Below are 27,820 nucleotides of genomic sequence, written 5' to 3' on the forward strand. Positions count from 1 at the left end.
GCCAGCTCCGTGTCGCACACCGACATTCCTTTCCGCAGCAGCCGGAAGTCCGGGAGAGCTCTCTTTCCACCTTGTGAGAGAGATCCAAAACACCCTTTGGCCCTAGGGACTCTTTAAGATTTTTGCTGAAGAGAGTTTCTAGCTCAGTGGATTAATAGGGAAGAGACAAGTTGCAAGATATTCTCTCTCTCTCTCTCTCTCTCTCTGAAAGTTCAAAAACTTGAGCAAATTTAATTTATCATTTAAGGACAGTTAAGAACAGTTTTCCTTAGCTGGTTTTGCTTGTTTGCTTAAAAATGTAAGCCTTATAAAGCATTACTCACATGTAGGGTATGTCCCATGTTGTCGATGGAGTGGGGCTGTGCTTTTAGCCCCACAGGAAGGTTGTCGTCTTGGAAGTACTGTGTGTTACATGTAAATTGGCGAGAAATTGGTGGCCCAGCATTTTAAAAGCACTGAGGATGGTAAAGGATGGCACTGAGGATGGTAAAGGCATATACATAATATTACAAATTGCATGTAGCAAAGGTAAACCCTACCCACCAACAGCATCTGACTCCTTAAAGATTATCCACAAGGGAATGCAGCCCATGGTAGAAAAATGTTCCTCACTCCTGATATAGAGGCTAGAATAAGAATGTGTTTTAAGAAATTAGTGTTTTCTATAATCCCCTGCCCCCCTGCCAAAGTGACTATGGCACAAACCATCTGCTTCAGAGTTCCTGTCACTATTGTATGTCCATCTAGATACAGTGGGTTTTTTTGGGGGGGGGGGGTAATCATAAAAAAATGTTTCATTGTATTTCTGTTGCTAGCTTCATGTGTGCCAGTTATTCTGGGCCAGTGAGGGTAGTCACTTAAGATGTACCCTTACACAGCAAAATTGGGCAACCTATGGCCCATAAACTGAAGAATTTGTCGATAACAGCTTTTATTTAGAACAATACTGTAGCAGCAAAAAGCACCCTGTTTGCAACCTTTTTAGTTCCAGAGAGTAGTTTAGAAGTTAAACAATACAAGCTTAAAGAAGCCAACATTTAAGTTCTGACTGTTGAGGGTTCACATCTTTCCTTTAAAAAATGATTCAAACATTTCAGCTAGCACAGAAACATTACTAAACCTGGGAATTCCTGTTTATTGAAAAAATACATTAGGTTTCACTGTACCATGCAGTGGCTGCTTCTTTAGCGGGGGAAGTTGGTTGTTGGATAGTTCCCCCACCCACAGTGGTTCTTGTTTTTTTGTAGCACTAGTTTGTCTTTCCTGGTGCTTGCAGCTGCCTGCATTTTTCAGTGCTTCCAAATTCAAATATGACACTTTCAATTTTTAAGTTGACCAGCGCTGTGGCAGTATGCAGTTGTAGCTCCAGTGAGACTGTTTGTATTTTTCCTTGTGCAGAATGATTGTCCAACTATTGAATAACCTTCAGAGGTGACATTTTCCCCAGTAAATTAAAAAATAAAAACCAGGAATCCTTGGTGAAAGTAGTCTTTCCCAAATTTACCGAGTATTATTTGGATCAGACCCATCTAATCTAATACTCTGTCCTCACTGTCGCTAACCCAATGCCTCTGCTCCCCAGCAACTAGAATTCAGGGGCATCCTGCCTGCAGCGCTGGAGGTAGTCTGCAGCCATGTCAGATGCCATAATTTATCGCCACAGCAGGGTCTTTTTCAGCAGGCTGGTAAGGCAGCTTATCAGTATTACCCTACATACTACTGAAGTAAGCTGAGGCTGAGCGAGTGGCTTACCTAACTCACTCAGTGAGTTTATGGCTGGGATGAGTGTTGACTTCCTGGCTCATGCACAACTGTTTACCTATCTATCCTTCTCCCATTAAAACCCACATTCAGCTGAAATGTGTATCACCCTGTTTGTTTCTAATTCATAGAATCATAGAATCATAGAGTTTGAAGAGACCACAAGGGCCATCGAGTCCAACCCCCTGCCAAGCAGGAAACACCATCAGAGCACTCCTGACATATAGTTGTCAAGCCTCTGCTTAAAGACCTCCAAAGAAGGACACTCCACCACACTCCTTGGCAGCAAATTCCACTGTCGAACAGCTCTTACTGTCAGGAAGTTCTTCCTAATGTTTAGGTGGAATCTTCTTTCTTGTAGTCTGGATCCTTTGCTCCGTGTCCGCTTCTCTGGAGCAGCAGAAAACAACCTTTCTCCCTCCTCTATGTGACATCCTTTTATATATTTGAACATGGCTATCATATCACCCCTTAACCTCCTCTTCTCCAGGCTAAACATGCCCAGCTCCCTTAGCCGTTCCTCATAAGGCATCGTTTCCAGGCCTTTGACCATTTTGGTTGCCTTCCTCTGGACACGTTCCAGTTTGTCCGTGTCCTTCTTGAACTGTGGTGCCCAGAACTGGACACAGTACTCCAGGTGAGGTCTGACCAGAGCAGAATACAGTGGCACTATTACTTCCCTTGATCTAGATGCTATACTCCTATTGATGCAGCCCAGAATTGCATTGGCTTTTTTAGCTGCCGCGTCACACTGTTGGCTCATGTCAAGTTTGTGGTCAACCAAGACTCCTAGATCCTTTTCACATGTACTGATCTCAAGCCAGGTGTCCCCCATCTTGTATTTGTGCCTCTCATTTTTTTTGCCCAAGTGCAATACTTTACATTTCTCCCTGTTAAAATTCATCTTGTTTTGGCCCAGTTCTCTAATCTGTCAAGGTCGTTTTGAAGTGTGATCCTGTCCTCTGGGGTGTTAGCCACCCCTCCCAGTTTGGTGTCATCTGCAAATATGATCAGGATGCCCTTGAGTCCATCATCCAAGTTGTTGATAAAGATGTTGAATAAGACCGGGCCCAAGACAGAACCCTGTGGCACCCCACTAGTCACTCTTCTCCAGGATGAAGAGGAACCATTGATGAGCACCCTTTGGGTTTGGTCAGTCAGCCAGTTACAAATCCACTGAGTGGTAGCATAGTCAAGATCGCATTTTACCAGCTTCTTTACAAGAATATCATGGGGCACCTTGTCAAATGCCTTGCTGAAATCAAGGTAGGTTATATCCGCTGCGTTCCCTTCATCTACCAGGCTTGTAATTCTGTCAAAAAACGAGATCAGGTTAGTCTGACATGACTTACTTTTCAGAAATCCATACTGACTATTGGTGATCAAAGCATTCCTTTCTAGGTGCTCACAGACTGTTTGTTTAATGATCTGCTCCAGAATATTCCCTGGTATTGATGTCAGACTGACTGGGCGGTAATTATTTGGGTCCTTTCTTTTCCCCTTTTTGAAAATAGGGACAACATTTGCCCTCCTCCAGTCTGCCGGGACTTCGCCTGTTCTCCAGGAATTCTCAAAGATGACTGCCAGTGGTTCTGAGATCACATTTCCTTGAGCCCTGACCACAAAAAGTTTACTCCTTTCCTGATGTTGATCCTAAAGGCTGTTCCTCAAACAGCATTCAGTGCTCTCTACAACAGAGACTGGGCTGACACACCTTTCAGCTCAGCTGGTAGCATGAATGGGGAGTTCCCAGAGACTGAAGACAGCAGCTATTTTGGAGGGGAGGGAAACCCCTCTTACATCAGAAGGCAAGAATCTCTATAAATAGCAAGAAGGAGGCAGATTGAGGTGCTGGGAATGTGGATCTGAGACTTTCAAAGAGCAAAACATTTAACCCTTGTATTGGCTTGCTACTTAGAGCATTTCATTCTACTGTGTTCTAGTGCTGCGTCTTATACAACTGGCTCTGGAATCCCTGCCTGGCACAGATTACAAGTGACCTAGATAATGCCAGCTGGACCAGCGTCTCCCTTTCTGAGCATCCCTTCCTGCCCCAGCTGCTGCCAGAGTGACCCTAAAAAATCTGTGAGGCCAAGGCTTCCAGCATCACCAATAATAATAATATAATAATAATTTTTTATTTATACCACGCCCTTCCCAGTTTAAAAACCACGCTCAGGGTGGCTAACAGCAAATATAAAACATTGATTAAAATGCGACTTAAAAACAGCATAAAATGCAGCATCAATATCAATAAAATTCTAAAATTCAGGGGTCATTTGGCGGGGGGGACCCCAGTCAGTAGACACTGAATGATCACCAGGGCTAACTGGCCAAGTTGGTCCTACTAGGGCCAGCAAGGAGACCAGGGAAGAATTTAAATGTGGGGTCCCGAAAGGGTTTCTTCATAGAAGAGGAAAGGGAAAAGGGAATAGAGGATCAGGCTAATTCAAATTGAAGGCCAGGTGGAATAGCTCTGTCTTACAGGCCCTGTGGAAGGAGATCAAGTCCTGCAGGGCCCTAGTCTCGTGGGACAGAGCATTCCACCAGGTCGGAGCCATCACTGCAAAAGCCCTGGCCCTGGGGGAGGATAGTCTGGCTTCCTTAGGGCCCGGTACTTGATTGCAGTAATCCGTCATTGATCATGCTGGAGCAAGCAGGTCATAGAATCATAGAAACATAGAGTTGGAAGGGACCCAAGGGTCATCTAGTCCAACCCCCTGCAATGCAGGAATCTCAGCTAATGCATCCATGACAGATGTCCATCGAACCTCTGCTTTAAACCTCCAAGGAGTGAGAGTCCACAACCTCCTGAGGGAGATTGTTCCACTTTTGAACAGTTTTTTCCATATGTTTAGTCAGAATCTCCTTTCTTTTAACTTGGTCCAGGTCCTACCCTCCAGAATAGGAGAAAACAAGCTTGCTCCATCTTCCATGTGACAGCCCTTGACATATTTGAAGATGGCTATCATATCACCTCTTAGTCTCCTCACTCCTCATAAGGCTTGGTTTCCAGACCCTTGATCATCTTGGTCGCCCTCCTCTGCACATGTTCCAGCTTGTCAACATCCTTCTTAAATTGTGGTGCCCACAGTATTCTAGGTGTAGTCCAACCAAGGCAGAATAGAGTGGTACTATTACTTCCCTTGATCTGGACACTAGATTTCTGTTGGTGCAGCCTAGAATAGCATTAGCTTTTTTTGCTGCTGCATCACACTGTTGACTCATGTTAAGCATGTGGTCCACCAAGACCCCTAGATCCTTTTCACATGTACTTCTAGTAAGTCAGGTATATCCCATCTTATATTTGAGCATCTAGTTCCAATGCATTTTCATCTGTCATGCCGGACTTCTTAAACTTATTCTATACATTTAATTTCTTAGGAAGTACATAAGAATCCCTGTGCACAGTCCTGGGGGAAGTTGCTGGTTGTGCCCATGTCAAGCACTGAAATTCAACAACACCTTGGGCCCCTGATATTGCAACTTTGGGGAATGTCCTGCAAATAAATATGAAATGCTAATTTGATTCGGTTTGCAACTGTTGGCTATCAAAAACAGGTGGTGAAATGCGTTAATCCCCCCCCCCCCCGTATCCTCTCAAGTGTACACACTTAATGGGAGATGATGAATGTGGTAAGGGAAAGCGAAATAAATGTAAAAAGGTAAAGGACCCCTGGACTATTAAGTCTAGTCAAAGGTGATTATGGGGTGCGACACTCATCTTGCTTTTCAGGCCAAGGGAGCCGGCATTTGTCCACACTAAATGGGGCACTGTGGCAACTGCCAGAGCGCACGGAAACGCCGTTTACCTTTCCGCTGCAGCAGTACCTATTTATCTACTTGCACTGGTGTGCTTTCAAACTGCTAGGTTGGCAGAAGCTGGGACAGAGCAATGGGAACTCACCACCATCACACGAATTCAAACTGCCGAGCTTCTGATCGGCAAGCCCAAGAGGCTCAGTGGTTGTTGGGCAACCATCAGGCTTTATAGTTTGACCAAAGATGTCACTAGCACAATCAGTCAAAACTGAGATCAAAAAGATACACAGATGCACAAATATAAGATGGGATACACCTGGCTTACACAAATCAAACCAATTATTTATCTTTCCATTGGAATGAAATAAAAATAAATAAATAGGGATGGAGGTCAGATTGCATTTTAATGTGAACCTTCCACATTTGAACTTCCTGAACCAGTACAGGAACTGAAAGACAGCTCTTCTTAAAAATACATACTTCTCCCAATTTTGCGATGCAGATCTCCAGCTGAAGAATATGTACAAAAATACATATACAGGCAACAATCAATTTAGGTGTGTCCAAATGATGCGTGATTGCACACACACACTGCACCAAACCCAGAAGTAGCCCCCAAACGTCATAAAGACGCCATGAAAAGGGGTGGAGTGGGCTTACACACACTCTGGTCCAGCACTGAACCCCCGCACAAAATGAGGATTGCCTTTAGTAGTGAAGATAATGTACAAAAAGCATTCTTTTAGGGAGAGTTGCTTGCAAAAATCCGTATACCAGGCAAAATTGTGTTTCAAAATGCATATTGTTACAAAAGTTGGGTGCCCCTCCCCATGCTGTGCCAAGTGGTAGCAAGATGGTTTATTCACCTATTTAAACCTTCAATCTGCATGGAGGAGTCCAGATCATACAGCATGGTCATTTCAAGAGGGGCTTGTCCCCCACAGCAGTGCAGTCCTGGAGTCAAAAGGCATCTTTCTCAGCCAGCCTTCAGCCAGCCTATCCAAGATGGATCCCAGTCTTTCTTCTCCCCTTCTTCCCAGCACACCTTGTTATAAACACTCTTTTCCTGTCACTTCTCACCTAGTTAACCTGGCATCCTTCTGTCCAAGGTTTTTTCTAGGCCAGCCAGGCTGGTTTGCATAATCCAGCCCAAGGATTCATTGTCTGGCACAATTCTGTTGCTTGTACTTCAATCTATATCCCAATTAATCAAAATCCTACCATTTATTAATTTATAGAATTTAGGGAGGTCCCTCCCAAATCTATAACAATATATTACGAGAAATGTGCATGAATTGCATGCAACTTTTCATGTGAACTTCCTCCCTCCCTCCCTTTCTTTGCAAACTTATGAAGAAATGGGGCAAACTGAACTTAAGGAGAAACAGTGAGAAATGGAAGTGATAGATTTTCCTATCCCAACAGTGAGTTGTGTTATAACTGTTATGCTTGCTTGCATCAGAGGTAGTTTCAGAGAGCGTCAGAGCTTGCTTCAAAGAGAGAAATTATGGGGAAATCATGGAAATTTGACTTAGTCGCTACATCCACATAAAGCTCAATAGTTCAGAGTCTCTCTCACACACATACAGGTTTAATCCACTCAATCACAAATGTCCCATAGTTATTTTACTTCTTTGGGGGGAAACAGTTTGGAAAACATTACTGAGGAAAACTCCCTCAGTGCTCGCTGATGTAGAGTGACTGTATACCCTGCTAGAATTACAGCTGTTCTGGAATTATTTATAAAGCTATTGCCACTTTATAAATTATATACCATGCTCCTTTTTATTTTTGTCTTAATAAGTTTGTATTAATTCTGTACAGGAGTTTGAGCTATTACAATATCTCAGCTGTTGCGTATTCTTTGTTATCAATATTTCATGTTGTATTTATTAAACTGGTATTAAAAATGACCTGGGTACCCTAGATATTGCCAGAGGTTATAATACATATTGCCAGAGTGTAACGGAGAGGCTCCGTCACATGGGTGCATCTACTCAGGACTTCCTGTGGTGTGAGCAAAATGTTATAAAGCCCTCCAGAGTCCTCCATATGTTGCTGGATTCGAACTCCATTCATGGCCACTGGACATGCCAGCTGGGCTGATAGGCGTTGGAATTCAACAACATCTGAAAGACATCATATTGGCCACACCTGATCTAGAGTATGGGCTGATAGGTTCCTGGTAAAAACAAAAATAGAAAAATATGTATCTGTGTGTGTCTGTGTATTTTTGATACTATTCTTCAATACTATTCTCAAATGATAATAGCACACTCTGGCAATACCATGCAGATCTCCGCAGGGAAAGAAGCATACAACCCAGAGGAGGAATAAACTTCTTGTGTAATTTTTTTTTACTGAGGATGTTGGGCATTATTGTCCATCTGGTGACACTCTGGAATGTACCCGCCGGGCTTCCAAGGCTTGCGGATAGCAGGCAGCAGCCCGAATCCCGGGGAGCGCAGCGCTGGGCTCAGAAGGCGCGCAGCCTCGCCCCCGCTCCCGGACTCGTTCTGGGGGCTGGGGTCGGGGGAAGCTCAGGCTTCCCCCGCCCCAGCCCCGAGGCTAAAAAGGAAGCCAAGACAGCGAGCAGGATCCATCCCGCTAGCTATCTTGGCTTCTGCGAAAGCCGCACGCAGCCTCTCCCGGCTGGAGAGGTTGTGCGTGGCTAAAGAGGAAGCCAAGACAGCTAGCGAGATAATAAAATTTTTTTCTTTATTTCCCCCCCAAAAACCTAGGTGCGCCTTATGGTCCGGTGCGCCCTATAGAGCGAAAAATACGGTAATCCTACATTAGAACAAACATACGGTAGTTTAAGCATGAAGTATTTGTTTCCAATGAAAAATATGTTAACTCCCATCTTCTCCCTAGTACAGACAGTGACTGGTTTAGGAATGTTGGAGATAATATTACTATTGGCTTTAATTTCATATTCATGACCTTCTGTTAATGTCTTGGGGTGACTTTTACAATAACAAAATCTTTCTATGTATCTTAGGGTTTCTTCATGCAACTATCTTGTCTGCTTTGTGTAAGGTGCCATATTTCAAAAAGTGAAAATCTGGACACAAAAGTTGTTGAGCTTGTTTTGTTTTGGCAGAAAAAATGTAAGTTTTTGAGCTAATTTGGGGGGAATTCACCCCCCCAAAAAACACACACACACACACACACACACTTCTATATGGGCTTCCATATGCCTGGATTTTGCCAGACATTCTAACTGATTTCTGAAAATTCTGCCTGGATGCTCTTTTGGCAGACACACCCCAGATATATCCAGGAAATTCTGGATGTATGGCAGCTCTAGCTTTGTGGGATACATGTAAAGCATGGCCTTACATTCCTTTAAAAAAAAATAATTCTTGATTTTCCAATAAAAACAGCCAATCAACATATCCACATCATAATCTAATTAAAAACAATAAACTAAAATTTAAAAAATGACCAAAGACCTTAAATTCTTTATACTCCTATGGCCATGTGTCCACGACCCACAGTTGGTTATAGATCCTATTAAAGCATCTGCCGAATGTATTAACATATTAATTAAATGTTTATAAATGAAGTTAACAGAGTTAGAGTGTTGACAGTAGTGAACACTGGAGTCTCTAATGAACACAACTGATACTTCCCTCACCCTTGACTGATTCTCAAGTCTGTAGGCAGTGTTGTGCAATTTGTGTGTAGGCAAAACTGAGAAGCTTTGTGTATGTCAGAGAGAGACCAAGAGTGGCACAGAGAAATGGACCAAAGAAACACATGCTGTGGATTCTCATGTCAGCTTCAAGGAGCTGAGTAGCATCTCAGAGTCTGGGCTCAAAGAGGTTTTGATGCTGAGTCTCTTAATACTGTTCTAGTATTATTTCTCCTGCCTCATCAAAGTCAGCCCTCTGACCGATGAGCACTTGCCATTCTGCCCCACTAAGGAAGTGAAAGCTTTATTGCTCTGGTAGGTGCTGGAACTGAACTCGGGCGGGAAATACAACTGGGTTAAAGGTTAATGTCAAACCTTTCTGCTCTGCCATACGTCTAAACTAGTTTCAAGCCACCTTACATGTTTGCAGAAATGGTGTGGAGGACGGGCATGTATATCTGATGCGTTATTTTAATTTTCTGTTGAAAAAATATGATAATAAATAGTACCTGTGCCCCAGCTAAAAGGCAGGATGTTGTTGTGTGCCAGGGGCTTGTGGTCTAATACAAGCTCTCTGAGGAAGTGGCTGGTTTTCTGCTCATAATTGGAGTCTAACTGGTTGGGTGACTGCCAGATATCAGCAAGGACTCCCCCTGCCTCCTCCCTTCACCATACCACATGAAATTAAAATAGCAGTTTCCAACCCGCTTTGGCAGTTGCAGGAGTTCCCAGAGTTATTTAATTTAGTACACAGACTGTAAGTGTATCTGTCCATGTGCCTTAGTCAATTAATCATGTGAACGAATCTTCAATGAAGATTTTGCCAGAATGCATGAAGAGGATAGCTGTGTTGATGTGCTAACCACTCAGTGCTGTTTTGCTAACACTGAAAGGAAAAACAGATTATCATAGCTTACAAAGATGAAATCATTGCCAAACTGAACCACCACCTCTGATATTAGTGGAAATTCAACTGTATTCATCTAGTATAGCCAGAGATGGATAGCTCTCTTTCATGTACCACCATTACCGTTTTGAGAGCACAGCAGGCTGTCTTCCATTTGTGAACAAGCAACATCCCCTCTCTGTAGTCTTGCATGATTTCTGCACTGCTCTGGGAGAAAGAAAGCAACGTGATCTGCCAAACGCTGCTTCTCCAGCTTTATTTACAAACAGCTTGAATTTCTGCTGCAGTAATTATAGCCTGAAGGATCTAGGCACTTCCTTTGGAATACCTCCCATATTTTTGTTTATCATAGCTGCCAGATTCCCCACCCTGTGAAGAAAAGGGAGAGGCGGGGGGAGGTGGATGGAGGAGGCCTTTATATTAGATTTACCTGTGTGAATTTTGAGGTCTGCAGTGTTCTGTATCTTTCCATATTCTAGGAATAGATTTCTGTATGAGTATTGTGTTGATCTACTTAGCAAATCTGGACAAAAATTAGTGCCTAAGCATCAGCCTCAGGATTTTCTTCATCCCTTCAGGACTGAAGAGAGAGCTGCAGGTAGCTAAGTACTTGGGTGTCTGAGCAAATTTGCAGCTCTATTTCAGTCTCTGGAAGTTATTTTCCTTGAGCTGCTGCTGCCTGTTACAGTGGTACCTCAGGTTAAGTACTTAAGTCGTTCCGGAGGTCCGTACTTTACCTGAAATTGTTCTTAACCTGAAGCACCACTTTAGCTAATGGGGCCTCCTGCTGCCGCTGCGCCGCCGGAGCCCGATTTCTGTTCTTATCCTGAAGCAAAGTTCTTAAACTGAAGCACTATTTCTGGGTTAGCGGAGTGTGTAACCTGAAGCGTCTGTAACCCGAGGTACCACTGTACTTCATCTTCTTTGCTAGAGCAGAAAATTTTTAACAGTGGGTGAACCAAGCTCTTGAAGAACCAAGCCTTGTAGTTCCTCATCGTTATGTCCTCCCTCTGAACAATCAAATGGAGGGTGGGGAGCAAAAAACAACAACAAACCAACCCTGGTTTTTTAGCAGGGGATAATGGAGCATCAGCTATATAACCAAGCAGTAAAACATTTTCTGTATGGGGCTGCACTCTTATATGATTTTTTTTTTTCACTTTCAAAGATGAATAGAAAGGCAATGATTTAGGGCTGGTGTTTATTTACACTGTTTTTGCTCAAAAAAATGTGTTCAGTTCTTCCAATACAGGAGTGTGTTGTCCTAAAGAAGGCCTTCCTGGTGCCCAGTACAATGGCTTCATATTAACAGTTCAGGAGATGTCTGCAATAAATCTTAGGAATTTTTGAGGCTCAACCCATTAATAGCCCATAATCATTTTGTGCTACACCAGGGTGCTCAAATTTCTTGTTTCTATCTAATCCCCAGTAGACTGAAACTGTGCTCCCAAAAGATGTGATGGGTAGGTGTGCTTTATAAGTGTTGTTTTGGCTCTGTGCTGACTGTAGCTGTAGTTGGATGAATCGTTCCAGTGCTTTTTTCTTTAAAAATGTTTAGGGGTACTCTCATTTTCCTACTCATATTGAAATACTGCCTCTCAATGAGGCCAAACTTAGATTCACAAAATGTTTAGGGATATGTGTACCCCTGCGTCCCCCCCAGAAAAAGAGCACTGACTTCACCCATACTTCCTTTATCTATTTTGCTCTGAGGCATACTTAGAACTAATGTGAGCTTTTCTTTCCCTTGCAGGGAAGAAAGATCTGAGGACCAAGACTTACAGAGTCCCAAGGATAAGTCGCCAAAAGCCAAAAAAATCAAAAAGGAGCGGAAAGAGGAAAAGCAGCATGAGCTTGCACAGCCTTCTGCAGAACCAGCTGAAGCAGGCAAGGCAGAGATGTCGGAAGGTGCTGGGACTGCTCCAGCTGTACCTGAAGCCTCTGCATCTCCAAAACAGCGCCGTTCTGTCATCCGGGACCGTGGGCCGATGTATGATGACCCCACCTTGCCAGAAGGCTGGACCCGCAAGCTTAAGCAGAGGAAGTCTGGTCGCTCAGCGGGGAAGTATGACGTCTACCTTATCAAGTGAGTGACAGTGGAGGATGTGTATTGCTCACAACATGTACTGCTTTCCAAGGCTTAAATTGAAATCAGTGCTTAGGTCTAGTTCCAGAATTTGATTTGTGCCATGCTTCAGCCCTGGAACATGTGACAAGAAGTGCCTCTGAGCATGTGCAATGCCTTCTTCTCACCAGTAAGTAACCATAACTAGTCCCCACACTCTCTGGCCTTCAGGTCTGGGAGCATAACTTGCAGACCATAGCTCTTGCTGAACATTTGCTTGTTGTGAGCTCAACTAGTTGGTACTTTAATTCTATTGAATCCCACAGTGCGAGTGTATGTGCATTTTAACTCCCCTGTACCATTTCAGATTGCAGGTGGAGTTAACGTCATTTTCCCCTTAACATTTACCTTCCTTACATTAATAATTTCCTAAAAATGGAAAATTAGTACAGCTGCCAAAGTCTCTAAAAACCTACTAACAGCCTAAGCATACTTTCTGCTTTGTGTTACTTTTGAGAAACTAATTTTGAATCTATGCACTGTATGAAGGGGAAATTTCAGCCATCATCATTTGATTAAAAAGGTAACATTTTTCTTTTTCCTCATGTTTGCCTGAAAGCATTAGAAAGACCACCTGCATCCATTTTCTCATAAAATCTCTGCTCATTCCCCATCATAGGGCTCAAGCACAACTCTATTTGCTCTGCTGCTTCCCTTGAACTGAATCAGACCAAATGGCAATCAGGTTTTCTGTGGAATGTCATTTGTTCTGATTCAGTGGTAAAGAGCATGTCTTCCAGGGGAAAGCTGCAGAGCAAATGTAAAACTGCTTGGACCTGTGCCTAGAAAGCACAGGATAAGTGGAAAACCGCTCAGACCCATCCTTTTTAGGCATGGGACAAGCGAAAGTGTGGATGAGCCCCTAGTTGCAAGACTAGGATTCTAAGTCTACCATCAGGCTCAGCATATATAGGAAGCTCAAGCCATAATAATTGTATTGTCTGTGCAGACTGGCAGCAATTCTCCAAGGTGCTTCCCAGGTGAAGATGATGTGATAGCACCCAGGGCAGTGGCTAGACAGATTTCTCAGTGAGATTCATGAGCAGGGTTATCCCTGTTATCTAGCAGTGGAGACTGGACATCGTTAAATCCAGCAGCTAGCCTTCCTGTGACATTGCACACGAAACACATACACACACACACCATTTTAGAAGAAGTTAATTTACCCAGCAGTGATTGGCTGTCCACTGTGACAGTCAGGAAACCACTTCCCTCTCCCACTGAATTTAAAGTGGGAGGAAAGAAGGGATAGGCCTGAAATAATAAAGCATCAGATAAACTTTTTTTAATCAGATAATATACCAGGTGTTTGTAGGGAAGAAACCCCAAAACAAAATTAACAAACTAGCTGTCACTCTCCTTCCACCGCCCCCTCCAGATGCCAGGTACAGAAGCAAAAGTAAGGAGAAACAGAGCCTAGCCTACAGAAAAGCAGTCAAACGACCTCACACCCTACTTCTTTCTTAAGTATGTTTGTTACCAATCTGATGGATTTATTGGACACCTCCATAAATGTTGGATTTATTCAGTTAAGTACAGAGCATGTACAAGGTTGTCCACTACAGGGTTTTGTGCACCTTCCTCAAAAGCAGAGACTTTTTCAAGTCAGGAAGTAAACTTGAAGTATGCATTTGTAGTGTAATTCCATTAATTTTCCTTCTGTTCTTCCTCCCCTCTCCCTTTTTCTTTTTGTCCTTTTTCATATCTCCGGCTCTTGCAAATGCAGCCCCCAGGGCAAGGCCTTCCGCTCCAAAGTTGAGCTCATTGCCTATTTTGGAAAGGTGGGGGACACCTCTCTGGATCCTAATGATTTCGATTTCACGGTGACTGGACGTGGGAGTCCGTCACGGAGAGAACAGAAGCCTCCGAAGAAACCCAAAATCACTAAAACGGCTGGCACAGGTCGCGGGCGGGGCCGACCAAAGGGCAGCGGCTCTGCCAAGCCCCGAGGAGCTGCCTCGGAAGGTGTGCAAGTGAAGCGAGTGATTGAAAAGAGTTCTGGAAAACTGCTGGTCAAGATGCCTTTGCAGTCCTCTCCAGCAGGAGCCAAGGCAGAAGGCACTGGTGGGGCCACCACCTCCACACAGGTCATGGTGATCAAGCGTCCTGGGCGCAAGCGGAAATCTGAATCGGACCCCCAGGCTGTGCCTAAGAAACGGGGGCGTAAGCCAGGCAGTGGAGCAGCAGTGGTAGTTGCTGAAGCCAAAAAGAAAGCAGTCAAGGAGCCGGTTGTCCAGGCGGTCCGGGAGACAGTGCTGCCCATCAAGAAGCGCAAGACACGTGAGGCTGTTAGCATAGAGATAGCCAAGCCAAGCCCACCTCCTCCAAGCAACACTGGGGAGCGGAGCCCCAAGGGACAGCGAACGCCTGCCAAGAGCCCAGGGCGCCGCAGCAAGGAAAGCAGTCCTAAAGGGCGGGGTGGCAATGCCGTACCAACCTCTGCCCCTTCCTCCTCCCCTGGCAAGAAGGATCAGCACCATCCTCCCCATCAGCCGCCTTCGGAGGCCCAGGGCAGCTCCCCTTCTCAGTCCCCTGATAGCCCCAAGGACAGCAGGAGCCTTCCAGCTGAGCCCCAGGACTTGAGCAGCAAGAGCTGCAAAGAGGAGAGGGCTCCAGAAAGTGATGGCTGCCCAAAGGAGCCACCTAAGACTCAGCCCAGCGGCACAGCAGTGCCCTACAAACATGAGCGCAAAGACACTGTGTCGTCCTCCGCGGCCTTGCCCCGGCCCACAAACAGGGACGAGGCCGTGGACACCAGGACACCTGTGTCAGAGCGGGTCAGCTGACTTTGAGGGGGGTGAGTGAGCAAGTGAGCGCCAGAGGAAACAAAGAGAGAGACAGGCACTCCCAGCCCCCCACACCCAGATGAGACTCCAGGCAGCTGCTGGGCAGGACTCCCCTTTTCCCCAGAGTGCCCTGGCTTTCAACCATTCAGCTACTCCAAAACTATTCTTCCTCTGTTCAAATCCTTCCCCCATTTTCAATACAGACAAGCACAGTGTGGGGTGCAGAGACATGCCTCCCAGAGCTGGAAGCCACTTTGCACTTTTTCTACAGAATGGGGGCACCCTCTTCTCTCCCCCCACACACCCACCAGCCCCTTCTGCCATGCTTTGCTGCATATACTACTGACAAGGCAAGCTGTTTGGCAGGGGAGGGGCAGCTCCAAACTCTGGCCTGTCGCCCTGATCCTGCTTGCCCTCCATATTACAGAGGCCTGGTGGACAGATTGTGGGGAGGGTGGGCATGTGTGTATTCCACTCCACCTCCCTAGTGCCATGTAATGTAGTTGTCCAGTCTTAGTTGGATTTCTGTAGTTTTCAGTAGGATGTGTGTGTACACACGAGAGAGAAAGAGATGGGACTGTGGCGTACTGGGGAACCAATATCCCCCTTTTGCCAATTAGACCAGCAGATAGGAAAGTTTTTCTCTCCCCCAAGGACAGTTGTGCTGCTAAGAGACCACTGGGATACTGGGGGCAACTTTGTAAGAATGTCCTCCTTTCCTACGTCTATCCCAAAAGGAGAGGCCTTTTGATTTTGTTGAAGCAATCTGAGTGTGCTGAAGCGTGTACGTGTGTGCGTGTGCTTGTCATATGCTAAGAGTTAAAATGAGATGTTCTTCCAGTTCTTGTCAATGATGTTAGTTTAGGGAACTGTTTGCACTAATGGAGGCCTTTGCCTACCTTCTGTGAGGCAACGGCATGAAAGTGTGTGCCTGTGTGTATTGGAGCGGGACATTTTGATGGAATTCTGGCTGACCTCTCCACCTTAGTTCTGGGGCAGGAAGGTAGCTGAATGTTTCTAAAACTACCTGATCTTCTGTGCTGGGATTGATATGTGGCAGTGGCTTCACCGAGAAGCCTAGTATTTGTCATTTACAAGGACTTCCTTATGGCTGGCAACCAAGCTCTTCCATGACAGTTGAGCACACCTCACTCCCCAGGGACAGAGAGCTCAGCAGAAGAGTAGTGTACCTTGGGGAGGGGACTTGGTTTCAAATGGATGTCTCCTTTGTTTTGCTTTTCTGTCTGCAGAAGATAGAAGAGGAGGGGTAGGGAAGCATTGACCACTTCAGTGTGCTTATTTTTGTTTTTAACTGCATATGTAGTACAGACAGGATCTGTGCCCCCCTCCATTCTAGGCAGTAGCAAAGTACCCCAAGAACAAGATGGGGGAGTATGGGTCCAAGCCAGCAGTCTGGGCAGGAACTAGAAAGAGTTATCTCTGAAATTGTTGTCACTTTGTGGTGGTGCAAAAGGATTAGAACAAGCCCCATCTTGTTCTGCAGCTCTTTGAGGGCCAAAATAGATATGATTCTGGACCTTCATGATCAGATTTTTATTTATTTATTTTTTAAAAAATAACTTAAAGCCACAGGCTCTGTTTTTGATCACAGCAGCAGTGCTGAGGAAGAGGGTATTTAACTCTCTCCTTCTCATCCAACCCCTGTGCTGGTTGTCTTTGGTGCATACACACCATACAGTGGTACCTCTGGATGCAAATGGGATCTGTTCCAAGCCCTGTTCGCATCCTGAGCAGAACGCAACCCGTGTCTGCGCATGCGCGGGTTGTGATTCGCCACTTCTGCACATGCGCGTGACGTCATTTTGAGAGGCTGCACATGTGTGAGCGGCGAAACCCGAAAGTAACCCATTCCGTTACTTCTGAGTCGCTGCGGAATGCAACCTGAAAATGCTCAACCTGAAGCATATTTAACCCAAGGTACGACTGTACATATAAAGCACATGACTTCCCCAAAGACGCCTGCCCCTAAAAAGAGCCACAATTCCCATCACACTTAACAGGTTAAAGTTCCCAGGATTCTTTTTTTGGGGGGTGGTGCACTTTAAATGTTCAATGTGTACACAGGTTAATTCCCATCCCATCCAAGCTGCTATTTTCCCTGCTTGTGAGGGGATACAGGTACCTGCACAGTACTGTCGTCGTCCCCCCCCCCCCCGCATAAGAGGGGCAGAATTTAGATCAAGAAAATGGCCACGTGGCCAGTATAGCCACCCTCTCCCTCAGCACCTCTTTTCCAATAAAAATTGGAGCCTCCTGCAGATTCTTGGAATTAAAATGTTGAAGGATCTCGCTTTAGGCTCTCTGGAGGCATTCCTATTTTGGGCCCTTAGAGAGAGACCTCAGTGTGGAGACAACTGATTTTTATGTTTCCCCTTCTTGCCTAAATATGCACCAGATAAGTAGAGTAAAATTCCTTCCATGTGTGGCAACTGTCAAAAGACTCCCCCCCCCTGCACTTATTAAGTATAGATAAAGGGTAATGCACTAGTCATAACTGAGAGACTCCAGGTTCATAGTGGGAGGACCAGTTAGGATTGGGACTACCTTCACTGCAACAATTTACTGAATTGCTCATTTTTGCTTGGCTTCCTGCGCTGGCACCACAGTCAAAGCCAAATTTTTATTTTTATTTGCTTCCCATGTATATAACTCAGCAATTGGCAGAAAGGTTGGGGATGGCTTCTAATTTTTGTTCTTCTGGGAGAAATCCTGTGCTAGTGATTGGACCGAAGTCTGCTGCTAATCACAGACTCTGGAATATACCCACCTGCACCCGCTCTAAGGGTAAGGTAACTAGTCTGAAAGCCAGTTCATCATTCACTTGGATGGAAGTGGCTGTCTGCGGATACTGCTGTGGAAACATGGTAGAAAGTACAAGGAAGTGGGGGAGAAAATGTCTTTGTGATAACTAAAAAAAAACCCCCAACAACTTCTCAAAGGGCTTTTCTTTGATTATTTTTTTTAAAGGCACAAATATAATGGGGTGGGTGGGTGGGAAATGAACAAGTATTCACTAGGCTATGGGAAACCTGGGGTGGAGAAAATATAGTTCCCTTTGGTCTCAAGTTCTTTGGGGAGGTTTTTTCACCTGAGGCTGCATCTGACAGATCCAGGATGAATTACTGTCCAGGCTCCAACCTCCAAGTCCGCATGAGAAACCCTCCCTCATTTACTAATTTTTTTGAGTTATGAAGGGTTTTTCGTAAATAGAGAACAGAACTTTGCACTTCACTCCACTCCGGGACTGCCACTGGTTTGACATGTTTTGAATCTGCAGTGCACTGCCCCTGGAAATGAATAATTGCAGCTAAGGTTTCCACAGAAGTATCATGGGTGAAGCAGCTAGGCATTGCCGTCCTGAAAAAAACAGGGCAACCTTGGGACTAAATATTGGGCAGAATAAAAATAGTGGTGGCAGCAACCCTTCCTTTCTCAGAATGGGCCTTCTCTGAAATTCCACTCAGTCCAGCTGATGACTGAGAGTCAGACTAGGTGGCAGCAAATCTGTATTTGTTAAAATGATTGTGTAAGCAGGGGAGAGATAACATGTGGGCACATGTATGTGCCTCTTGCTTTCTCCTTGCACACCTTCTCTCTGGCACATACATTTCTCTTCTCAGCTTTCTTCCCAGCTAAGATCTGATTACATGTTGGATCATATGGGATGGGAGAACAGTGCCTGTGGAGAGGCGGCATGGGGTTGGTAAGCAGGCCCAGGGTGGGTTCAGGTTCCTCCACCTGCTTCATGTGTGCTGTTTTTGCTCTGAAAATTAGACCCACACCTCCTTGTTCTATGCATGGCTGGGGACAGATGTGTTTAAACAAGAAGGTCTGCCACTACCATGTCAGTTTAACCCTGAGAGTGCCCTTGGTCTAAACTTCCTTCAGGTGCAGGCCATTGTTGCATTCCACTACCTTTCTGGGATTCATAACAGCCTCTCTTATGCTGCAAAGTGGAGATCTAGCTTTGCAGGAAACACACCCAGCATTTGGAGCTATCGGGCGGTATGTTTTGCTACCATACCTATGTCTTCTGTAGACTGCCACAGGGAATCAATGTTGCCAACATTAGGCTTTGAAGAGGTCTCTTTGGCAGAGACTATTTGGCAGAGACCATTTAGAAAATGTGGCTCTTTCTGTCACAGATAGATGTGACTTCACCTCTGTGTTCCAAAATTATCCCAGCTTCAAAAACATGTACAGGTGGTAGACCTCCCAGCTGCTTCTTACTGCAAATTGATTTGTTGAGGCAGGCAATTGCCCTCATGGGAGAAATATTTTACTTCTTTTTGGTTGTTTTTTAATGGAGAGATTGATGCACTTTAAAGTCAAGAGAGAAAAATAGTCTGTCTTCAATGAGCCACAAGCCCATTGCAAACCACATGGTACTGGCAGTGAGGGTAGAAGGGGTTATGAGCCATATGTAGCCAACGGGGGAGACTAAACAAAAGCTACAAATAGAGATCCATATATTTTTTAAAAGAAAGCCTCCGTGTACAACTTAATTGAAGTTAGATGTTTTTGGATAGAAAATGTGTCTAATGGCAAGTGTACATGTTGGAAGATACCAAGCTAGAACAGCAATACCCAGTTCCACACTAGAACCACCCCAATGCCTAATCACATACCACTATCTAGGTTTAAAGAGCTTGCAAAACCATGGAGTATCCTGATCCCATGTGTCTACATTCCAGACAAGTGAAAGGATGGCATCTTCATGCCAGTATCCTCCTTCTTGGTGTGATGTAGTACTGGAAAAAGAAGAGGGGTAGATTTTTGTCAGTGATGTAAGGCCAAACTTGATGTTGGTGGCAGACCTGGGTTTCTTCCAAACAACTACAAAGTGGCCAGAGCAGGGAGTTTCTTTGCACTGGAGAAACAACAACCCGGAAGAAGGTTATAATCCTGTGTGCCTTTTTCCCTTCTCTCTTTTCTCTCCCTCCCCCCAACTGCTGCAGTTGGCATCCTTTCTGCTGCTCCACTTTGCAGTTGTTTTCACATCTGGGTCTTCCACCAAAAATTTAGTTCAGCCCAAAGAAAAAAGATCTTCAAAGTGCAATGAAAAGTTAATAGTGGGGTGTGAAGTACGTCCTGGCCTCTCCCCATCCCCCACTAACCTAATGATGCTATTGCTGCTGGCTGCTTCTCCCAGAGTGAGTTACACCAGTTGTAGTCTGGCAATCTAGGTCCTCTTATTTACAGGGATAGAGAGTTGTGAGCTCCACCTCTGCTCCCAGCTCTGCCCACTTCCACCCAGCTCAGCCTCAAAGACGAATGTGGATAGTGCCTGGCGTTGGAGAGACTGCGCAAAAGGTTTCTACCTTGTTAGCATTGTGAACCACCCAATGTTTCTGTGTCAAGTGAAAATAAACTTTTCGTCGGTTTCAATTATTATCCAATAATGTGTAGAGTTTAACATTAGGCCTAACTCTTTTGTTTGGGGATTTACTTTCTGTTTGTTTGTTTGTTTGTTTGTTTGTGTGTATGTGTGTTGTTTTTTTTAAGGCACCCAAGTAGACACAGAAAAAATGTCTAATTTTATATATCTGTATATTGCATTATAAACGAGGGGTTGCTTTTTTCGCTTATTGCACCACTATCAAACAAAAGGACAACAGACCAACAAGCAAGGAATGATATGGTCTGTTGAGAATTTATTATATGTTGCTTCTTGACCATTTTTCTTGGTATTTGATATCATAGGACAAGGGGAAATAAAACTGACCCATCAAACCTGCCTGCCAGTAATTTTTCTCCATTACAGAGCTGAACTGCCTTTTAACCCTGGCTGTTTTCCATTTCTGAAAGGGTGTTTCCTCTTTTGTCTCAAGAGAGGAAAACCAACAAGGTGGTTGAGTATAGCCAACATTTTAATTTTTTTGCACTCCGTCAACTTCTAGGGCAGGGCACTCATTTGGGAAAGGAGGGAGGACATAAGGAGGGACTCCAATTGACCATACAAACCTATATCCAGTTGGACTTGAATCTTAACAAGCACCATTAGCGTGATTTGTCTGTGTCAGTTAATGGCCACTTCAGTAGCAAAATAATTTTGCATGATAGCATTGCTGTTTGAAAACGCCTTTTGGTTCTCAGCTGAACCCCCAAGTACTGTTCCTCTAGTCTAGAGCATATCTCTTCCTCCTTACAGAAAACAAAATTCTTGTTAAATTCCACACACAGAGAGGGAGAGCACTCCTCTGGCATCAGGCATGAATTGGCAACACTCCACATACCTCTCCCCTCCCACCAACTGAAAGCATGTCGCACACTCCTTTCCCCCCTCAGTTTAGCAGAAGTCCAGATCTCATTTCCAAAGGCCTTTGGCCGGCACAAGTGCTGTGTAATTCTCATCTTGCTTACATGCAGAGGCGGCTCCAGAAAAGGGAGCAAAGGAGGAGTATCTGGAGGTTGAGCTTTCTTTCTCATACTGCAGTCTTTCCAAACAGAAACAAGTCATTTCACAATCTATATTTTTTAATTCAGACAGCGTGGACAGGGAATTATTTGAGTAGGATTTTGCGCTTCCCGTCTTCCTGGCGCTGCCCATGCTTGCATGACTGATAATCTGGGGGCATTAGATTTGCTTTCTAATAAATAATTGTATATAAAGTCTAAAATGTCCAAGTGCTGGTAGCACCAATGATAACGGGACCCTGTTGGCATTCATCAGGTCAAAGGCTGAGTCATTTGAAAGCTTGCTAGCACTTCCCTACCCAGATCTCGCCACATCCCACAAGGGACCCTTAGGAAGAGGGCTGGGTAGGGCAGTTTGCTCTCTGCCAACTTCCACCCCCAAGTTGCCAAATCAGCAATATTCTGAGGTAGTAGCTTAAATCTGCTGTTCTTCCAAAATAAATATATCTAGACAAGTGCAGATGACACTTCTGTTGGGCGGGGAATGAAGACTATTCTTCCAAAGTGAAGTTAGGGAGAGGGGATTTCTCACTCCGTAGATCAACTTGCATAAGGCTTTCTTCCAATCAAGGGCCCAGAGTTCCTTTTCCAAGCTCTGCAGGTTGGCCGTGTTTGCTGCAGTTGTGTGTAGCTGCACGAGGAGTAGGTGAACAACTTGGAAATATGTCTCATTTGGGAGGGGGGGTTCGTTGTGAGTGCAAAAAAACAAACCTGGCAAACTCCCTCCTCAATCGTACTGGGGCAGGGGGAAGGATGGGGGCATTCTCTTCTCCTGCTTCCGTCAACTGACATGCCGCTAACAACAAACCAACTTCCTTCTGCTTCACAACTCAGTAGTGATCACCATATGACCAAATAGTACAAGGACTGTTATTAAATGTATGCTGAGTGCTTGCTACCCTGTACAGCTCTTAATCCTCACGTAGCCGACTCTCTCTCTCTCTCTAGCCAGTGGTGTTTCTTTCTCTTTTGGACTCCTTAATTATTATTTTTAAATTCCGGAGACACAATTTTTTGTTGTGGGGGAGGGAGGTTGTATTTCCCTCCCCCCCCCATAACCTTTTTTTTTTTTTTGCGGGGGGAGGTTGCAAAAAAAAAAACCTGTGGTGTTTGGGACTCTAATTGTGTGTAGGGTTTTATCTCCCCACCCTCACTCCCCCCAACCCTGCAGGGGGGGGGGGTGTCAAAAAAGGAATGTCAGTGAAAATCTCTGTGTGTGTTTTTTTCTTTATGGTCCACGAGTGTGTATCGTGAACATTTCTGTAAAGTAATTGTTCCAGGCACAAACGCTTTTGAGTGTTTCAGATGTATGTATATATATTTTTAAGGGAGGAAGAGCGTATACTTTACTTTTGTCTTGTCTGTTGGCAGTAAAAAAAGGGGAGGTTAACTGGGGATGTGACAAGCAGAGCGTTTTTAAACAGGCATTCCCAGGGTATTTTGTATAGCTTCTTCTAACAGTCCGCCACCATGTGGGCCATGTAGCAAGAGGTGGCTTGATTCCTTCACATGAATATTCATTTGGCTGGGGGTAAACAAACCAGAAGGACCTGGCACCTCGAGGGCAATAAAGGGGAATGCTATGAACCTTTCTGCTAGATTCAGAGGTGCATTTAACATCTTGTCAGAGGGGCTGTATCTAAAGGAGGCCCATTGATTTGTTTTTAACGCCAAATGTTACTAATTCCTATTTCTAGGACAGCAAATATCTAGCCTTAGGGGAATAAAAATGTACCAAGAATCCTCCAGATAGAACTGGGTAGGTGTGGGGATTGACAATTTTAGAAATCAAGTTAAAAATGTTTCATTGTTCACTCCTGTGCTCCCATACCCATACTTCTGGATCGCACCTTGCATTTGGTTGATGTGTTTTTGGGACAATTACTTTTAAGAACTATTGAGTAGATTGTTTAATAAATCTTTAAAACGGATTGCTCTTTTTGTAGGTTTTGTGTACAGCCAAAAAAAAAAAAAAGACTGAAAGCACTGACTATATTTAAAAAAGGAAAAAAAGAAATTTATTAAATGAAAATTTGTATTATTTCAGTAAGAAAATAACAAAATCCGTCTGAATGTACATGTATATGTTTAAAGAAATCCACCAACTCCCTCCCTACCCTTGTATCCTATTTATTATATAAAACGTTTGCCTTACAAGAAAGCAGTCCTTTCTTTATGGGTGTTTCTATCTTATTTTGGTTGTTAAAACAAGCAACTGATTTATCCCCCCCTTCCAATAAAGATACAGTGACAACTGCATTTTTATATATGTAAGGTCATTTAAAAGAAACAAATTCTATTTTTTATGTTAAAAAGAAAGGTTCAGGCCCAGTCTTAGCACTCAGCATGCATTCTACACAGTAATCTAGTTGCATCTCATGTTGGTAAGTACTGTATTCTGTGCTAGAATTGGATTATAAACCTATGTAAATGTTACAGATTTGTTTGAGCCTTTCATTACCAAGGTAGAACTGTTCTGCCCTGCCATTAAAATATAATATTTTTTTCTCTGTTGTGGATGAGGATGTCTTTTAGTTGGTTGCAAAGCGGCCTCTTGTTTGTGCCAGTTTATACTGATGCAGGAGTACATTGTTTCAGGGATATATATTATATTTTCAAAACAGTGTTCCCAAGTTTGAGTTACATAGAACTTTGGACTGAGCAGAAAGGCAGTCTTGGCCAGAGAACACACCAGAATACTTATAAACACAGAATTTGTCACTTTCAGGAAGATCTCTTTCAAATGGCACAAAATGATGACTATTTCCACACTCAAAACAATACACTGACACGAAGAGGGCTTGTACTGTTAATTATATTATATTCCTTTGCAAAGGCATAGCAAACAGTGTCTATTTCTTGTTATAGGAAGTCTCTCTTATAGGGAAATGGTTCTCAGGTTAGTCTCTAAGCTGTGATACCAGATGGAGTTATAAAACAATTGTGGTGTTGTAGCCAAGTGTGTCAGTGGAGTCCTTGCTGCACTATCAAATGTTCACGGGTGGCTATTTGAGAAATCATGCCCCAGGGTTTGTTAGTTCAGTTAGACTGCTTCACAGGACCAGCCCAATGCATTTTGCTGCCTTAGGCAGAGGATGTCCCCCCTTCCCAAATCCCGCCCCCCAAGCCAACTGAACCGAAAGTTGAATCTTACTTCAACAGCCTTGGCATCTGAGAACAGAAGACCATTTCCTGGAAAATTGCAAAATCCACCACCACCCATTTTGCTACTTACAAAGAGGGTGGCAAAATAAATTTAATTCAATTCAGCTCTAGCATTGTCCTTCAGGGAAGCTTGTCTTGTACTCTTGATTAAAATAACTGGATAAGAAACCTTAGGAATCCCTTGAACACAGTTTGGAAAACCACTGCCTTAGACCAATGGCACAGCCCAATCAGAACACCAGGTATGGAAAACAATTTTCATTTTTGAAAACTTGCAATGTTTTAATATTTCCCACATCCGTAAGGACTACCCACCAGCTATTACATTCCAGAATTTATCTACCTTGGCCTACCATGGTGGGTGGCGGTGGGGGCACCGCAGAACAGCTGCTTACCCAACAAAATGATAACTGTGAGTGTGCGTGTGTGAGAGGGAGAGAGAAACTGTGAACATGGAAGCACCCAGTAGTGGGAGCAAGAGGTGGTTTTGCACCACTATCCCAGCAACAGTGTCAACCCCCCCCCCCACGTGCAGGCCTGTATTTTACTTTTATTTTTTGCTAAAGAATACAGTATATAGGTGAAATTAAAGGGGTCATCTCAGGTATACCACCAGAATGGTGATGAACATACCTCTCTTATGATATCTCCCCCACTTTTTTAACCCCTCAACTGATTATCAGATTCAGAATTATCTGTGGATTTAGTAAGATGGGAATACACTTCAATGTATGGATGGCCAACATGATGCCCTCCAGCTGTTCCTGGACTACAGCTCCAATAATCCCTGAGCAGAGGCCATGGTGGTTGGAGGCTGCTGGAGGTTGGAGTCCAACAGCATATGGAGAGCATCATGTTGGTATCCCTACTTTAACAAATACTAGTATTCATAACCTGACTGAGGGTTAGAAGTCCCCATGGTCTATGGGTGGATAACAGCTCTAAAATAAAATTATTACAGTCAAATCTCGGTTGTCTAACATAATCCGTTCCAGAAGCCCGTTCAGCTTCCGAAATGGAGCCTAAACGTTCCAAAATGGAGACGTTTGGGGACTGAGGTTTGACTGTATACAGGGGTTGCCAATCTTTTTTGTCTAGTAGGCACATTTTGGATTTGGGGAATGCTTCGGTGCCAGTCACAAAATGGCTCCCATGGAGAGCACAGCATAACACAAAAAGAGAGAGACCACACCAGACAACCTTATGTTTGTCATAGGAAGTCACCTGTGTCCTGATTGTGGTGATCACACAATACTGAATACACACAGAGATGGTGTTGGGGCAACATTCCTCATTTTCAGTAAAAAAATAAATGAAGTGGCCATATTACACTTACTCTCATTCCACATAAAATGTTTAGAAGGTACCTGCATACTTTGTCCCATAATTTCCTTTCTAGGAGGGTTAGAAGCTGTGTTTTAAAAAAATGAAAGATAATGATTACTTATACCCCTCCTTTTTCCTTGACTCAAGGCAACTTACAGAAAAAAATAATAATTAAAAAACAATTAAACATTAATAGAATTAAAGCTATATACGTATATAAAATCTACCAGTAATTACCAGTAATTTTGTTGTAACCAGTAATCACAACAAAAACAAAAGCCTGAAGAAGGGCTTCACCTGTTGGTGGTAGGACAGCAAAGGGAGCTAGTCCGGCTTCTCGGGAGAGAGCTCCAAAGTTACCTGGGAGCAGCTGCTGCCAAGGAGGCCCTCTCCCAAATGCCCACCAAGCGTGCCTATGAGGGTGGCAGGCCCAAGGGAAGGGCCTCTCCCAAAGATCTCAAATCCTGGGCAGGTTTGCATGAGGGAATAGGGTCTTCCAGATAGCTTGGACCTAAGCCATAAAGGGCTGTGTAGGTCATAAGCAGAACTTTGAATTGCGCCTGGAAACAGACGCAAGCCACTGGAGCTGTTGTGACAAGAGACTGGGAGTTGTCTGCTCCCCATAATTAACCCAGTCAGCAATCTGGCTGCAGCTCTTACAGCTAGTTGAATTTTCTGAGCACTTTTCAAAGGCAGCTCCACATAGAACATGTTATAGTAATCCAAACGGGATGTAACTAAAACGTGTGTCACAGTGGCAAGGAACTGGCATAGGTGGCACACTAGCTTTGACTCTGCAAATGCAAATGGCTACTTACAGAGACCTGGGCTTCCATGCTCAGGGCTGAGTCCAGGAGCACACTCAAATTGCAAACCTGTGTCTTCAGGGGGAGTGTTACCGCATCCAGCACAGGCTGAACCCCTATTCCGGGTGTTGCTTTCCAACTGACCATTACTGATGACAGACAGACACTGATTTAGAACCAAGACAGCTTCCTTGGGTTTAGGTGGAAAGGATAAACAGATGTGGTGTGAAGGCGCCATGCAGCAATGCTGCTGACATGAGCACACCATGATCTCCCTTTTGCCAACTCATTTTGAAAAGAATAGTCCTCAGAAGTTTTGCAAAGCCCCATAGCAGATCACAGGCAGTCTCTTCTTGCCAAAGCAAATGTCAGGGTTCAACAGTCACAGGTGATAAGTTAGACAGTCACTAAGTGCCTTATGCCGTCCACTGTATGCCAGCACCTAGCCCCAAGTGGCTCTGAGGATGGGCAAAATTCTTGTCACTCTAAAGGACAGTTTCTGAAACATACAATCAAGTGATCATGACTAAGGAGTGCCTTTCCATGGCAAAGATAATGCTTCCCTCCTCAGTTGGCCAGACACCCTGTCCCATGCCCATGCCTGGCTAGGGTAGCAACAGCCCCACAGAGGATGTGCTGTCAGAAACATGGTTTGGTGTGAGAGGGTAGCCTGTCCGTCATTTAACTGCACCAGACTTGCTTTGTTTGGGTCACCCAAACATGCACACATGCAGAGTTGTCAAAGGTGCCCTGCTAAAGAGGGTTGGTTACTTCCATGGCTCTGTTAAAGGTGCTATGTATGACACTTCTGAACTTTTATAGGCATGTGATTCCTCAGTGCACTTCAGTACACTATAGCATATTAATCACAACCCTAGCCTGATAAGAATGTTTTTGAAATTGCATTCTCCAGTTCTTGCTAGCTAACCAGCAAGGTAAACTTACAGCTTGCTAGTAATCCTGAACCTTTGCTGCTATTCTATTTCTTCTGACTCGTTTGCCTCTGTTCCTGTTCAGAAATGCTGCTATTGCAGCCCACTGCTGTGGGCAAGGGCAGAAGCTCTCTGGGGCAGGACAGCAAAGTGAAGTGACCACCTCAGGCAACAG

General features: G+C 44.3%; 1 protein-coding gene and 1 long non-coding RNA gene across 5 annotated transcripts in view; one reads left to right on the plus strand and one right to left on the minus strand.

Moving 5' to 3' along the window:
* MECP2 (methyl-CpG binding protein 2) overlaps positions 1-16,535 on the plus strand; it is an 88,359-nt gene extending 71,824 nt beyond the window's left edge. For all 4 annotated transcript variants that reach the window (XM_081844540.1, XM_081844541.1, XM_081844539.1 and 1 more), the window contains 2 exons: positions 11,821-12,153; positions 13,919-16,535. In XM_081844540.1, coding sequence (XP_081700666.1) covers positions 11,821-12,153; positions 13,919-14,978 — 1,393 coding nt within the window. In that variant the 3' untranslated portion in view covers positions 14,979-16,535. The remainder of the gene's footprint in view (positions 1-11,820; positions 12,154-13,918) is intronic.
* LOC309331986 overlaps positions 1-27,820 on the minus strand; it is a 36,088-nt gene that overhangs the window by 5,629 nt on the left and 2,639 nt on the right. Inside the window, exon 2 of the long non-coding RNA XR_014152034.1 lies at positions 13,359-13,446. This is a non-coding gene — a long non-coding RNA (uncharacterized lncRNA). The remainder of the gene's footprint in view (positions 1-13,358; positions 13,447-27,820) is intronic.

The sequence above is a fragment of the Podarcis erhardii genome (genome assembly GCF_964252035.2).
Source record: "Podarcis erhardii genome assembly, chromosome: 17".
Taxonomy (NCBI): domain Eukaryota; kingdom Metazoa; phylum Chordata; class Lepidosauria; order Squamata; family Lacertidae; genus Podarcis; species Podarcis erhardii.